The 16,683-nt window shown below is 37.7% G+C and overlaps 1 protein-coding gene across 3 annotated transcripts in view; it reads left to right on the top strand.

Annotated features, from left to right (window-relative positions):
• The window catches only part of slc22a4.L (solute carrier family 22 (organic cation/zwitterion transporter), member 4 L homeolog), a 30,935-nt gene extending 15,280 nt beyond the window's left edge, over positions 1–15,655 (top strand). The window contains 9 exon segments of one of the 3 annotated variants that reach the window (NM_001094580.1): positions 3,619–3,722; positions 5,003–5,157; positions 8,775–8,946; positions 9,365–9,491; positions 10,039–10,139; positions 10,509–10,723; positions 11,345–11,786; positions 11,788–12,358; positions 12,695–15,655. In NM_001094580.1, the coding sequence (NP_001088049.1) occupies positions 3,619–3,722; positions 5,003–5,157; positions 8,775–8,946; positions 9,365–9,491; positions 10,039–10,139; positions 10,509–10,723; positions 11,345–11,786; positions 11,788–11,797 (1,326 nt within the window). In that variant the 3' untranslated portion in view covers positions 11,798–12,358; positions 12,695–15,655. 3 annotated transcript variants of the gene reach the window in all.
• Positions 15,656–16,683: the final 1,028 nt, after the last annotated feature.

Below are 16,683 nucleotides of genomic sequence, written 5' to 3'. Positions count from 1 at the left end.
CTTTCCCAGGTCTGTCTCTCTTCCAGCTACTAGAGCAGCACAAAAACTTTCTGCCCATGGTGATACTCGGTACTAGCTGCCCCCTTCGAACCTCTTCTCTCCTACTCCCTAACCCCCTTTCCCAGTATGGGAGCCATCTGATTGGACAATAATATAAGTGGACGGGCTAACGGGGTCAAGAATTTCTGCACGTACGAGCTCAATATTAGAGAATGCAGAAGAAGGAGCTCTCTGCTGTACAGTGCGCATGTCTTTGCCCTGGTAATTCTCTGGTCAGGGAGGAAAGGAAGCTGTACAGGATTGGAACAGGTACTGCATTCAGTGACGTGACTTTGCCATTTCATAGACAAACTAAGCAACAGGATGCTGAGCTAGGGGAATATGTTTCTGACTACTTCCAATGATGGCACTTCCGGTTTCCTATAACAGCACTTCCTGATTCTTGATGGTCAGCGAGTCGTGGGTCCGGGTTGCGTATAAGGTACTTGCAGGTCAGGTCGGGTCGGGTATCGGGTCCAATCGGGTAAGAATGCAGGTTGCGGATTGCGGGTATGGGTCGGGTACAGGTTCTAAAAAGTCGAACCACGCAGGACTCTAGACGATGCACCTGGTAGCCCCTTTTATGACATCACTGGCGGGTCGGTGCAGGTCTATAGGGAGCCGGTAGGTGGGTGCAGGCGGGTGGAGGGAGGACGCCCGGGTGTGGGTCGGAAAAAACCTAAACCGCACGTCACTAGTGGCTATAGTAATAAAGATGATCAGCTATGTCCAAAAAACTGTGCTTACGAAACTATTTGTCACTAGCTTTCCTCTAGCAATACTAGTCTGGAACAAAAACAGATGTATTCCTTGTTCTGTAGTGTGTTTCTAAGACTCTGACTGTTACACTCTTCCTACAAATGTGGTCATTCTCTACCAGTGTACTAGAATGCTTGTTCCTTGATAACAACTAATATAAATGTTTTAACATCCATCTACAACAATTATAACAATGAATAAGAATGCACCCCATAAAGTACAGTATTGTAGCTCATACTGTAGACCAAAATGTATATGTTGCAGATTTCATTTTATTAAGTGACCAAAAAATGCAAGGAATGCTCTTGGAAATGTTAATCTTATAAGGCCATAAGTACAGCACAAATGCTGCTTTTAACACCTGCATATTCAGCAAAAACTCTAGTTGGACATTGACTTTCACTTGATTTTGTCACATAACTTTTCTTTTTTGCTGGCCTTCTTTAAAAACCTTTGATAATCATTGCTATGTGCAAGACTAAAGTTTACCACTTAACTGTAGTAGGTGTTTGATATATCTGTTTCACAATGAAGGACTGAATTAGGAACAAAAGTCCTATATTGCAAAACTACAGTACAGGTATAGGATCCCTTATCCGGAAACACGATATCCAGAAAGCTCTGAATTACGGAATAGCCGTCTCCCATAGACTCCATTTTATCCAAATTTTTTAAAATGATTTCCTTTTTCTCTGTAATAATAAAACAGTAGTTTGTACTTGATCCAAACTAAGATATAATTAATCTTTATTGGAAGCTAAACCAGCCTATCGGGTTTATTTAATGTTTAAATGAATTTCTAGTAGACTTAAGGCATGAAGACCCAAATTACAGAAAGATCTGTTATCCGGAAAACCCCAGGTCCCGAGCATTCTGGATAACAGGTCCCATACCTGTATATGACTTTTTAAAGCTGTGGGCAACAAAGTAGAATTTTTTTATTTATTTTTTTGCAATTTTTTTTTTACATTTATCTCTGTTGAATATGGAGATTAGTTTTTAGGTTTGTCTTGCGACCAAATCTAATTTGAGAAGCCATTTATGTATTGATTATTTTTCTTGCCACTATTACTAATAGGACAAGGCAGCTCGCTGCATTTGAGGCTTGCCTTCCCGGCCTACTTCAACGTCAGATAATAATTTAAGCCTTCCAGTTAACCTAGATCTGTATTCATTTTATAAGGATCTTGGATCTGGGCCACTATATGGTGCTTAATTTGTTTTTTTTTTTAAAAAAGGCTTTAAAAACCATTGCAGAGCTTCTAGACCCATTTATAGAATGTATGATCTGTGGCACTTAAACAGTCAAATAAGAACTATTGTGTGGTTTGCCCTTGCATTCTTAAAGGAACAGTAACGTCAAAAAATTAAGTGTTTTAAAGTAATGAAAATATAATGCAGTGTTGCCCTGCACTGGTAAAACTGCTGTGTTTGCTTAAGAAACACTACAATTGTTTATATAAATAAGCTGCTGTGTAGCAATGGGGGCAGCCATTCAAAGGAGAAAAGGCTCAGGTTACACAGCAGATAGCACTTAGCTCTGTCTGTCTAATGGTGTTATCTGTTATCCATTAGTTAACCTGCCATATAGCCGTTTTTCCATTTCTGCCATTGCTCCACAGCGGCTTTTTTATATGAACTATAGTAGTGTTTCTGAAGCAAACACATCCGTTTTACCAGTGCAGGGCAACAATACATGATATTTTCATTACTTTAAAAAAACTTAAATTTTTTGGTGTTACTGTTCCTTTAAGTATGATTATTCTGGAGCATTGGCTCAAAAATACTCCTTTGAACTATTTTCGATGTATACAAGTAGCGAATGTATAAAACTGTACATACTGTATTTTATATTGGCATGCTTTGGGGATATACAGCTTTCAAAATCAGTTGTATTTCAGTATATGTTAACAAAATACAGAGAAATATAATGTATGAAAGAAAGCCGATACCCTCAGGTCCTTCTCCATCAAGGATTTGCCCATCTTAAGCTGGCCATAGACGCAAAGATCCGATCGTACGAATCAACGTACGATCGGACTTTCCCATCTCCCGACCCGCCACTCACCCTTCAGATCAAAGTCTTACCATTCCGATCAAATAAAGTAGTTAAATAACAGATCAGCCAATGTTCTGCCCCTGACAGCAATCGTATGATCGACAAAGCTAGTGACAGTCTCCCTCTGAAAATCGTACGATCGGCAATACATGCAGAGATATTATCGGCAGGCGACAGAAATTTTCTAACCTGTCCCATCGACCGATCTCCGCAGGATGAAAAATGTCGGGACTCTCCACACACGGTCCGAAAATCGTACGAATCCATGATTCGTACAATTGGATCGTTGCGTCTATGGCCAGCTTAAGTCCCATTTAAAGGGTCGTTCCAAACGCTTTTTCAGTTAAGGTGTTTAAGAATAAAAGTGGACCCACTACAGGACCCTGTGGCAAAATAATGTACCATTGACAAATTCCCTCTGTGCAGGATCTGTCAGTTCCGTTTTCTATCCATGTACAAACAAACAGCATTACCAAAACCAACAGACCTTACCTTAAAAATAAATGTTTATGTGGCACTGTATCAAAAGCTTTGGCAACATCCAAATTAATCTTAAATTCCTGCTTGCATGATCTGCCATATTATTTGGACTTTATTCATTAACTTCAAAAATTGATGAATACAGATTCAAAGTTTTGCACAAAAAATGTTTTTATGAAAGTTTAGTTTGTATTTTTTGTATTAATCTTTCATTAAAATCTTGCAGTTTTATTAATTATCATTTTTTTAACATTTTCTGTTTTTTTTTTTTCCATTTACAGTGGGATATTGTATGTGAAAATGACTGGAAGGGACCATTAACAACATCATTATTTTTTGTCGGAGTGCTTCTTGGCTCGTTTGTTTCTGGTCAACTATCAGACGGGTAATGTCTTTCTAACCTGCTGGCTTTCCAGATAAGAAACATCAAATAAACTCAGTAGGATTGTTTTGCCTCCAATTAGGATTAAGTTGGGATTAGTTGAGATCAAGTCAAAGCCTTTGACAAAGCTCGAATATAGTGGGCAAAACGCGTCAGGCGCATTTGATTTTAGTGCGGTTAGGCAGGGCGTCAGAACTTTGCTTTGATGGGGCAATGACCATTCTTCGAACCGGGAGGGGACTCAGTGGGGGTTGCGATGGTTGGTGCGGGAAGCTCAGGTATATTTAAAGGGGAACTATTGCAAAAAATGAAAATTGAATATTGGCTTCATCATACTGAAATAAGACACTTTGTAAATACAATCAATTAAAAATGCTGTACCGTTTCTGAAATCAAGTTTATATTCACTATTCCTCTCTCAACATCTGTTTCTCCTCATTCTGTCTTCCTTTAGGAGTTGGGTGTCAGATGAATGAACCAATATATCTTATAGGGGGCTCATTTTGCCTAGAAGATGTATTAGAGCTCACTTTTAAAGGGGTGGTTCACCTTTTAAGTTAACTTTTAGTATGTTATAGAATGGCCAATTCTAAGCAACTTTTTAATTTGGTCTTTTTTAATTATTTGCCTTTTTCTTCTGATTCTTTCTATCTTTTAAAAGGGGGTCACTGACCCCATCTAAAAACAAATGCTCTATAAGGCTACAAATGTATTGTTATTGCTACTTTTTATTACTCCTCTTTCTATTCAGGCTTCTCCTATTCATATTCCAGACTCTTAATTAAATCAATGTATGGTTACTAGGGTAATTTGGACTCTATCAACCAGACTGCTGAAATTGCAAACTGCAAAGCTGCTGAATAAAAAGCTAAACTCAAAAACCACAAATAATAAAAAAAATTAGAACCAATTACAAATTGCCTCAGAATATCACGCTCTACATCATACAAAAAGTTAATTTAAAGGTGAACAATCCCTTTAAAATCACCAGCCATTATGTCTCTACATGCAGGATTTGTGCAAAAGGCGGTTATTTATTTAGATTGTTTGTACTGGAATCAGTTATTTGAGTGAACTCTAATATATCTGTTAAGAAAGAACTATTCTATTTTGGACATATTTTCTTTTTATTATATTGATTAAAAGTTATGTTTTAAGTTGCTCATATGAGTTTGGACATAAAAGGTGCAGCCATATGGGTCAGTCTTTTTCTCTGCTTGTTAGTTCAGTTTTATCAGCATTTATTAACGCTTGTTTTACTTCCATATTCCGTTTATTTGTAGTTTTGGAAGAAAGAAGATTCTGTTTGTGACCATGGCTATACAGACTGGCTTCAGCATTGTACAGGTCTTCTCTACTAGCTGGGAAATGTTTTCCATTCTCTTCCTTATTGTTGGCATGGGCCAGATTTCCAACTATGTTGCAGCTTTCATATTAGGTATGAGATATACATTCACCTTATATATGGTATAGTTGTGTTCCCTACATCCACACGTTTTGGGCTGCAAGTTACATTTCTCTGCCCACATTCATCAACAGGCCTTTGTCCCAAAAATATTTATTACTTGAGACTGATATCACTTATCCCTTGATTAATGAAAATGTTCATACATAAGGCACCAAGAACATTCAGCAGTTTAACAAAATACTAACCATAACTTTATTGTAATTTCCTGGTTTTCTTATGGAGCATGCAATATCCTACCAAGACGTCGCTGGAATAGATTTTTTGACCATTTTGTTTTTTGATGTTCTATGTTTCATATTCAAAGTGGGTAAAATCTGTTTTGACTCTCTTTACTCATTTCCTTTTTCTGCTAGAGTATTGTTCAGCTTTTGTGTAATAGATAAGGGGAAGCCTGGTCCTTAAAAGATCAGCAACCTCAATTTAAAAAAAAATTCGTTAGTATAGAAAGTATAGAACAAAAAAAAAAAAACACAAAGACAAATTAAACTTTTAAATCGCTTTTAAGTTAAGAAATAACTTACCGAAACGCCGCTTGTGCTCCTCTTTAGAAAAGGTGATCCATCGCGCGGCGCTCTATTTCCCTTCCCTGCCTCCCTTATAGGAGATAGCCAGGGAGGATAAATCGAGCGCCGCATGTTGGATCTTTGCCGTGTTGCCTTTTCTGAAGAGGAGCACAAGCAGAATTTCGGTAAGTTATTTCTTAATAAAGACTTAGCGATCTAAAAGTTTAATTTGTCTTTTTTTTTTTAAAATTGATGTTACTGGTCTTTTAAGCCCATTACTACACTTGGCTTCAGTTCGCATCTGCAGTCTCCTTTGCTTGCACATGGAGTGGATTTCAGCACCATAACACACGAGTATCAATTTTTTGTGCCAAAATCCACGTAGGTCGACACACTGTCTCTTGGTGCAGACACATGATTGAGTGGAAGGGACTGTTTCATATATATTCTCTACAGTACAATGTAAAAACCTTGTATAAAATACTGTAGGACATTGGCTTCTAAAAAAGGTTTTTATTTGTAGGTGCTTAATGAACCGTTACAATCTTTAAATTAGATATAGGTTATATACAGTAGCATATTGTTTATGTATATATGTATCGATTTGTAGGAAGAGTATAATGAAAAATATGTACTCTCTGAAGTGCTACAACTGTACATATAATGTAAGATTGCAAACCATGTAAGTAACAGTTTAGTGACCTTTTAAAAACTAAAATCTTAAGTTGCATAAAATAAATGATTAAAAACAATAGAGTTGCTATGGAACAGCATCTATACGTAGGGTATAAATACACAGCAATTGGAGAATCATGGTACATTAGGGGTCATTCGCACTAATATTTTTTCCAATTCTATTTCTTCAGTTTTCCATTTCCTTGCAACATGGGGATGCACTTGTTTTGAAAACCTATGTGGTATCTTATAGCATTAAAGGGGTTGTTCACCTATATAGTTTAAAGTATGATGAATAGAATGATATTCTTAGACGATTTGCAATTGGTTTTTATTGTTTGGGTTTTTTTTGAGCTATTTAGCTCTTTTAATCAGCAGCTCTCCAGTTTGCAATTTCAGAAGCAAATTAGTTGCTAGGATCCATATTACCATAGAAACCATGCATTGGTTTGAATAAGAGACTGTGAATAGGAGAGGGTCTGAATAGAAAGATTTTTAAAGGGGATCTCTGGCTTCCAAACCAAAATTTGACAAAGAGGGCCACATAACACAGAAACCCTAATATATCCATTACAGTTACCTTTTTTTCTTCAAAAAGTATGAATTAATGCCATTTTCTATGCTGAAATCCAGCTGTTTAACAGTCCTTCTCTTTCTGTATCATTTGAAATCCTGGCAGGGAAGGAGGGACTAAAACACTGATGTTACAAATGTAAAAACTTCCCCACAGCTTACAGACAGCATGCAGGAACTACATAACCCACATTGCATTGCACTGTGATATTCCGTTCCTTATTGAAATCGCATGTGCAGGGAATTGTGGCATTTGGAGGATTCAGGCTAAGGACAGCTGGCTGCTGATACAAAGTAACCGTAGTCAGTCAGCTCAGTAAAGTAGTCGGACAAATAAGCAGGAGCAGGGGGTTAGGCTTAGGGAACTGTCAGAAACCATTAACAATCATGAAAAGTCTTAATATTTTTTAATTGCAAAGTTGCTTGAAATTATGTTTACTTTTCAAAAAGCTTAAGTTATGTTTGTGTGGAGTAGCAATAACAATACATTTGCAGCCTTACAGAGCATTTGTTTTTAGATGAGGTTAGTGACCCCCATTTGTAAGATGGAAACAGTCAGAGGAAGAAGAAGCAGAAGGCAAATAATTAAAGAACTATAAAACTATAGTAAAAATGAATGGCAATTGAAAAGCTGCTAAAAATTAGCAATTCTATAAACGTTGCCTTTGGAGAATGAATATAATCCTTTTTCAAATTGCAATTAATTATTTTTTATGAGCCGGTTTTGAGTTGTGTTTCAGTTTTCGATTCCCCCACATACCTGCTCTTTCAGCAGCGCGCAAAACCTTCACGGCCCGTGGCTGTCTCTCTGCTTGTTGGCCCACCTGCCTCTTCTGCTACTCCCCCCGCCTACCAATGGCAAAGGGGGAGTTTTAATTTTTGACCATACATCCCCTTTATAGCTCATTTACAAAGCAAGTGCAAAAACAAAATTCTCATTCAACCTGCCATATTTATTCTTCAGAATTCAAACATAATGTTAGGCACTCACAATATATATCCAATGCTGCATTAGTGGCTGCAATGATAAATCGCACGTAAATTGCATTTACATCTATCTAGCGGGGGGCGCTCCGCAACGGAACAGCATTAGCTTCCTCATGAGGAGGAAGTCTGTTGCATGTGGAACAGCAATTCAAGGTACAAATTAAGACTCCATTGTTTCCATGTGCTCTGTACTGTGCACCTTAAGCAGCAAATAGACGCAGGTACCTTTGTGAATAATGTTTTAATGGACGTACTTTGCACTTGCATTTATAAATGAGCCCTATTGTATCCTTAAAGGAGAAGGAAAGGTTAAAACTAAGTAAGCCTTTTTAGAAAGGTCCATCTAAATATACCAGTAAACCCCCAAAGTAGTGCTGCTCTGAGTCCCCTGTCAAAAGAAACACTGCATTTCTTTCCTTCTATTGTGTACACATGGGCTTCTGTATCAGACTTCCTGCCTTCAGCTTAAACCTCATTGCCCTCGGCAAGAGCATGCTCAGTTTGCTCCTCTCCCCCCCCCCTCCCTTCTCTACTGTAATCTGAGCCCAGAGCATGGAGAGACTCAGGCAGGAAGTGATGTCACACCACGTTAATACTGCAGCTCCTATCCTAAACAAATAGAGAGTTTCTAGAGCTTTTTACTCAGGTATGGTAAAACATTCTACAGAATAAATATAGCATTTTAGCTTGCACTATTGCAGCTTATCTATTGGCAATAAAATGCCTCTGTAGCTTTCCTTCTCCTTTAATAGGCAGACAACCCTACAGTTTATGTTTGCATGTCCATACTAAACCTGTTTCTAAATCAATAAATACCTTTTTATTAATATTTTACATTTTTCTTAATAGGGAATGAAATTCTTGGAAAGTCTGCTAGAATCCTCTATTCTACAATGGGGACATGCATATTTTTTGCAATTGGCTACATGATGTTGCCATTGTTTGCTTACTTCATCAGAGACTGGAGAACCCTCTTACTGGCTCTTACTATTCCTGGTCTGTTCTGTATTCCACTGTGGTGGTGAGTAAAAGAATAAAGGTGTAATTTATATAGAAACCTCCCATACACGTGCCTTATTCTCTTTTCTTTACATTTGATAGCTTTCTTTAGCTCGGTTTCTTTGGTACAGTGTGCAAAGATACACACAACATACATTTGCACTCATTACATTTCACACAACTTTGATGGCTGAATTCATAGTGTTTGTAGATAAGACACAGAGGCAGCACAGAAGTAACCAGGAATCTAATATAAGTGTACCATTTGTAAATAGAGAGTGCCTCAGTCATACCCCGACCATAAATGCAATCTATACAGTCACCCAGGAAATAAGTCATTTTATATCAAGGGTTACAATAAAAGTTAATGATAAGGCTTTTTTTTAAAAAAAAAAAACATTTCGTTTTAACCCTGAAAATGATGGTTTGATTTGTTGCAGGATTATACCCGAGTCTCCTCAGTGGCTCATCTGTAAGGGCCGGATAGAGGAAGCTGAAGACATCATCCGAAAAGCAGCAAAGATAAACCGAGTCCCGGCCCCTGCTGTCATATTTAAAACATCTGAAGTAACTATTGCTGTACCTTTTTATTCAGTGCATGTTATTGCCTTTATTGTATTCTCCCAAATACATATTTCTACATCATCATATAATCATACTCTTCTCCAGTATAAACAATAGAACATTTTGATAGCCTTTCATCATAGAAATAGATGACTTTATTTCATGTCCCATTTGAATACCAAAACAGAGATTACCTCCAAGCAGTGGCTATACCGCTTTTAATATGTGGCCAAATCTTACTGGCCCTGCTTCAGCTTATTATCCAAGTACTCTTAGATCCTTCTCCAGTGAGGGTTCGCCTATCTTATACCCATTAATGGTATATGTAGCATGTTTTTAAATTAGGAGTGTATAACCTTACATTTGTTAGTACTGAATCTGCCACCAAGAACGACACTCTGCAAGGATGAAAAAATTGTTTTTGCATAATTTTGTGTAAGAAGCTGGCTGACCAATTAGCCATGTGTCATGGTTTTTCTTTAGACAGACGCCTATTGCAGTTTAACACAGCTTAGAACGGGCCCTGGTTAATCACTTCCATTTTTCACAGCTGGAAGATTCTACAGAACGGCAGAGGAAACGCTACACTCTCTTGGATCTTGTGAAGACCTTTAACATTCGCATCATCACAGCAATGACCATATTGCTTTGGTAAGCTGAGAATTCTTGAGTTTATTGTTGAAAATAGGCAACAAAATAGCAACCATCGTGATGAGTGGAAAAAATGCTTTAAATCTCTACATGTTCGTAAATAAAGCCCAATCTTATTTACAGTACAGATATAAAAATATCCTTCCATAAAATGTGTATGGAACCAAATCATTATTTCCATATATTTATTTGAAATCATCCTCCCCACCAAAAGCCTTACACTTGCAGCACTTAATTACTCTTTCTACCAGCCGAATGATATGTAGAGGTCTGGCTTTTAAACTTTCACTCTTTTATACTATTCTGATTGCAGGTATAATATATCTGTCTCATTATATCTGCTCAGTGTTTGTGTTGTGTTCTCTGCAGGTTGATCACATCCATTGGATATTTTGGTATTTCACTTAACACCCCTAATTTACATGGAGATCCATACTTAAATTGCTTTCTTCTTGCTGCCATTGAAGTCCCATCGAACATTTTTGCTTGGTTACTTTTAAAATACATACCAAGACGTTATTCAATGTGCGGTTCCTTGCTGCTGGGTGGGGTTGTCCTTCTTCTCATTCAGCTGGTCCCTCTAGGTAAGTATTTTTTATGTTTTGGTAAATTTGTAGGTATAAGACAGGTTATGTTATTCTGAGCCAGCCAAATGCCTGATATTAATTGTTTCTTAGATATTCAATTAAAACTGTGAAATATCCTCTTGTGAATCTACATTGAGACATACAGTATTTAAAGTTGGCAGTCAAAAAACTTGTTGAATGATCTGGTGCTTATTAGTGTTAGATTATTAGAGTAAATGCTAAGGGTGTTATTTACAAAAATCTGATATTTTTTTCTAATTTCTTTAATAAAGAAAGCTCAACCAAACTGGGAAAAAACTAGATAAAAAAATATTTTACTGGCTTGATTTTACCGGGTTATTGCCTGGAAAGCCCAAATTTTTCAGATTATCGGACAAAAACCAGCACAGACCACGTTATCTTCAAATTGGGCTAGGCACAGCTGCCATTGACTTATACATAACCTAGACGGGTTTGAGATGCAGAGTTTTCAGATTCGGGTTTTGCCCCAAAAAGCACAATCTGAAAAATTTGAGGTTTAGTAAATAACCCCCTAAATGTGAAGAGACAGACAGTCAAAAGAAGGAACTTTGATTATGCAATTCAGTTATATTTTTGTATGTGTGTTTTAATTCATAGATCTTCAGATCTTGTCTACTGTCCTGGTTATGGTGGGGAAGTTTGGGGTAACCGCAGCTTTTTCCATGGTGTATGTATACACAGCTGAACTTTACCCTACAGTAATTAGAAACACGGGTGTTGGAATTGGATCAGTGTCTTCCCGAATAGGAAGCGTCCTTTCTCCATACTTTGTCTACCTTGGTAAGTTTCAAAATGTTGTGCCACACACATCAACACACACAACAAAACACAAAAACCAATTGTACAACCATTCTTGGGTACATTCCCCAACCTTTTTTACTTGTGAGCCACATTCAATTGTAAAAAGTGTTGGGGAGCAACACAAACATGAAGAAAGTCACTGGAGATGCCAAATAATGGCTGTGATTAGCTATTTGGTAGACCCTGTGGGGACTGGCAGCCTACAGGAGGCTCTGTTTGGCAGTACCCCTAGTTTTTTTATTCAATTAAAACTTGCCTCCAATCCAGGAATTCCAAAATAAGTCTGGTTTGAGGCCATTGGGAACAACATCTAAGAGGTTGATGAGCAACATGTTACCCCTAAGCCACAGGTTGGGGATCACTGCCCCAAAGGGTTTGATAGGTGCTGCATTGCATCTCTGGTTTCCTAGGTTCGATTCCAGCCTGGAAACTGCATGGACGTTTGAGTTTGTAGAAAATGTACAGGCAGGCTGATGAAGAAAGTTAATCCTAATTCATGTTGTATTTATTCACAGCCTATACCCATCTTAAAATGATGAACAATCTCTGTGTTGTGTTGCTTCAACCTGCTGGTTAAAGCACACCTGACTGTTGGTAGTTATCAAACTACTTGTATAATATAATATATACGTTTATTTATATCATTTATTTGTATTTTTGTTTGTTTTCCATAGGTGCATACAATAGATTGCTGCCTTATATTCTAATGGGAAGTCTGACTGTGGCAAATGGAATCCTAGTCTTATTCTTTCCGGAAACCCTTGGGAAACCTCTGCCAGAAACTGTTGAGCAGGCACAAAAAATCAAAGGGTAGGATAATCCTTACTTATTACCTGTGCATAAAGAGAAAGCAGGGCACTACTTTATACTTGCATGTGTGTGCCCCAACAATGGATCACTCATTACAGGACTTTCATTAAAAATTTATTTTTGTTTCTGCCATCCAGAGTAGTGGATCTGTTAGCCACAGATGGAGAAAACAATTATGAAACAAAAGGAGTCCTACATAAAAAAAAAAAAAAAAAAAATTATTTATGAAATGCATTTGATCCAAAGACACTAACGAAGACAGATGGGAAGGAATAGTATTTAACTTTCTTGTAACATAACATTTTTCATTTAAATGATTTCTTTTTTTCTTCCAAGGTTATGCTGCAGAAGAAAGATACACAGAGATGCCAGTGTATGCCCAGTAGAAATGAAAAGCAATATTTTGATGAGTACAAAGCTATGATGAAAATAATCATCTAGTCATCATGTGGAGGACTGAAACATTCAAAAAAGGTTTCTTTAAAAGGGCTTGAAAGAATCCTCAACTGTGGCCTAAGGAACAGAACGGAGAACACTTGAATTTTCGCCATATTTTTTTGTCATTTAAGCGGATCCTCTTGCAGGCTGAGAGCAGCGGAGCCTGCGCTCCATGTGCCTTTGCCCTAAGAACTAGAAGACCCATCTTGAATAGAGAACTTAAGAAGTCAGATACCTCCTAATGAAGAGCTTTACACTACCTATAAAAAATATTTATCACCTTGGAAGTGTTCATGTTTTAATGTGCTGGAACATGGACTCACGGTGGATTTAGGTTTGACCATTTTTCTGTCAAAGTGAAATAAGAGTAGTAATTTAAATTAATTATAATGAATACAGCACCCCAAATAACTGATGGCATAAGTATCCAGTCAGTATTTAGTAGATGCACCTTTGGCAGCAATTCCAGCCTTTCGTCTGTGTGGAAAAGTCTTGTCAGCAATGGAACCATCTTCCAGCTCATGTCACTTGCCTTCTGGTAAATTGTAGGTGAAGTGCAATGTCAGTTTTAGCTAATAGGAGCAATCTTTTTGTCACTCCTGTGACTGGTGAAGCACATTGGCAACTGTTATTATATGAAAAGTCTCTCCAATCTTGAGTCTTGAAACTCCTTTAGAGTTGCCATAGGTCTCTGAATGGCCTCCCTCACCAGTCTCCCTTTTTCCACAGTCAATTACTTTTGGTGAGCGGCTGTTCTTGGCTGATTTACATCTATGCCATAACAATTTCGTAATGATTCATAAAACTTTACTCCAAGGCATACAGTGGTGTGAAAAACTATTTGCCCCCTTCCTGATTTCTTATTCTTTTGCATGTTTGTCACACAAAATGTTTCTGATCATCAAACACATTTAACTATTAGTCAAAGATAACACAAGTAAACACAAAATGCAGTTTTTAAATGAGGGTTTTTATTATTTAGGGAGAAAAGAAATCCAAACCTGTGTGAAAAAGTAATTGCCCCCTGAATCTAATAACTGGTTGGGCCACCCTTAGCAGCAATAACTGCAATCAAGCGTTTGCGATAACTTGCAACGAGTCTTTTACAGCGCTCTGGAGGAATTTTGGCCCACTCATCTTTGCAGAATTGTTGTAATTCAGCTTTATTTGAGGGTTTTCTAGCATGAACCGCCTTTTTAAGGTCATGCCACAACATCTCAATAGGATTCAGGTCAGGACTTTGACTAGGCCACTCCAAAGTCTTCATTTTGTTTTTCTTCAGCCATTCAGATGTGGATTTGCTGGTGTGTTTTGGGTCATTGTCCTGCTGCAGCAACCAAGATCGCTTCAGCTTGAGTTGACGAACAGATGGCCGGACATTCTCCTTCAGGATTTTTTGGTAGACAGTAGAATTCATGGTTCCATCTATCACAGCAAGTCTTCCAGGTCCTGAAGCAGCAAAACAACCCCAGACCATCACACTACCACCACCATATTTTACTGTTGGTATGATGTTCTTTTTCTGAAATGCTGTTACTTTTACGCCAGATGTAACGGGACGCGCACCTTCCAAAAAGTTCAACTTTTGTCTCGTCGGTCCACAAGGTATTTTCCCAAAAGTCTTGGCAATCATTGAGATGTTTTTTAGCAAAATTGAGACGAGCCTTAATGTTCTTTTTGCTTAAAAGTGGTTTGCGCCTTGGAAATCTGCCATGCAGGCCGTTTTTGCCAAGTCTCTTTCTTATGGTGGAGTCGTGAACACTGACCTTAATTGAGGCAAGTGAGGCCTGCAGTTCTTTAGATGTTGTCCTGGGGTCTTTTGTGGCCTCTCGGATGAGTTGTCTCTGCGCTCTTGGGGTCATTTTGGTCGGCCGGCCACTCCTGGGAAGGTTCACCACTGTTCCATGTTTTTGCCATTTGTGGATAATGGCTCTCACTGTGGTTCGCTGGAGTCCCAAAGCTTTAGAAATGGCTTTATAACCTTTGAAATTGAACTCAGGTGTGATAAACCACAGTTAAGTTATTTTTTAACAAGGGGGCAATCACTTTTTCACACAGGCCCATGTAGATTTGGAGTTTTTTTTCTCCCTTAATAACGTAAACCTTCATTTAAAAACTGCATTTTGTGTTCAATTATGTTATCTTTGACTAATAGTTAATGGTTTTTGATGAGCAGAAACATTTAAGTGTGACAAACATGCAAAAGAATAAGAAATCAGGAAGGGAGCAAATAGTTTTTCAGACCACTGTATACAATGACTTGGACATTTCCTTTTATCCACGTGTTTATACTCCAATTACTTGAAACCCTTTGACTACATACAGGTAAACTCCATTAAACTAATTATGTGACAATTAAAATTGGTTGCATCAGTGATGATTTTGGTGTGTTATATTAATAGGGGGAGGGGGTTATATTGTTTTGTGGGTTTTTTCCATTGTGAATAATTTAACTTGCTATGCAAAGATCTCATTGAATTTTGACAAAAGTATTTCCATTGATCAAATATGAGACCCAGAGACCTTATGGTGATATTTGCATACAGCTTGCCATGATTTTCTATATTTATTTATGGGGGTAATTGTAATACCTGAGGCAAAGTTTGCTTCACCCAGTAACTCTTAGCAACCAATAAGCAGTTGGCATTTACTGTTCTAATTAAAGAAAGTCAGACATCTATTGATTGCTGTGGCTTACCCCATATTTATTCTTAATATCCTTTTAGTGTTTTAATGGAAATGTAGATTTTTTTAATAAAATGGAAACTAAATGAAAAAAGTTTATATATTGTAAATTACGAAATTTGTAATACTTTTTTTAAAAATATTGTTAATAAAACATTCAATTTATATTTGAAAGATGTGACTGTTAATCGCCTGCTCCCTACTTTCTACCAGCTTATAAGTAAAAGTAGGAAAAATTTAAACACCGCCAACTGAGTTGTTAATTTTGGCACCGATTTTTGCAGTTGTGTACAGTGGAAGCAAGAGGCCTGGAAAAATAACAGATCTTATCGGATTTCAAGTAGTACTGGTAATCATAGTATAATATCAATTGCAAAGCTTCCACTGGGTGCTGCAGCCAGAGTTCATTTCACACAACAGTGAATGATAAACTGGACAATGCTTGCTATGTGTTACAGGTATGGGATCCGTTCGCTATCCAGAAAGGTCCAATTTTTTTTCTCTAATAATAACAGTATTTGATCCAAACTAAAATATAATTAATGATATTGATAAATCTGGAGATTAGGGTCTCCAAGTAGAAAGTGATTACTCACCACATATAGGAAGAGGATCAGTCAGGTTCACCGCCCTGAGCCCTCAGCACGGGATTCGGACAAACCGAAATAACCTTTGGAGCAGGCACTCAAAGAAACTTCCACCTGGCAGATAAATTCAAAGAGAAATGTTTGTGTCCACAGCCTTGCGCGTTTTTTGTCATAAACACTTAATCATAGATTTATAGATCATATTTAAAATATAATTAATCCTTACTGGAAGCAATACCAGCCTATTGGGTTTATTTAATATTTAGATGATTTTCCCTTAAGTGATGGAAGGGCAAGTGCCAGAAGTCCATAATCCGCCTTCTATTTGGCTGACCCTTTTCCCAACTGGGGCTGTCCTTCTAAGCTATGCCGGAATGTACATCTTAATCAGGCCAGGGTTTCCCCATCTAGCACCTTGCCCTTACCTTTGCATCAACTTGGGTATTTTTTCCCCATACAGATCCCTTTTTTTTGGTTTGCCTAGCATTTTTGCTTTAACAAATGTGAAATATTGGTTACTCATTAAAGTAGTCCGAGAAAAGCACCTTTCCCTGAAATGCACCCCTGGGACTCGCACGCTGGGCCCTTTGGGGAAAGAAACCAGGTGATTTGCTG

Source organism: Xenopus laevis, chromosome 3L (assembly GCF_017654675.1).
Source record: "Xenopus laevis strain J_2021 chromosome 3L, Xenopus_laevis_v10.1, whole genome shotgun sequence".
NCBI classification, from domain to species: Eukaryota; Metazoa; Chordata; class Amphibia; order Anura; family Pipidae; genus Xenopus; species Xenopus laevis.
The sequence above is the reverse complement of the archived record's forward strand: the minus strand, read 5'-3'. Positions and strand labels throughout refer to the sequence as shown.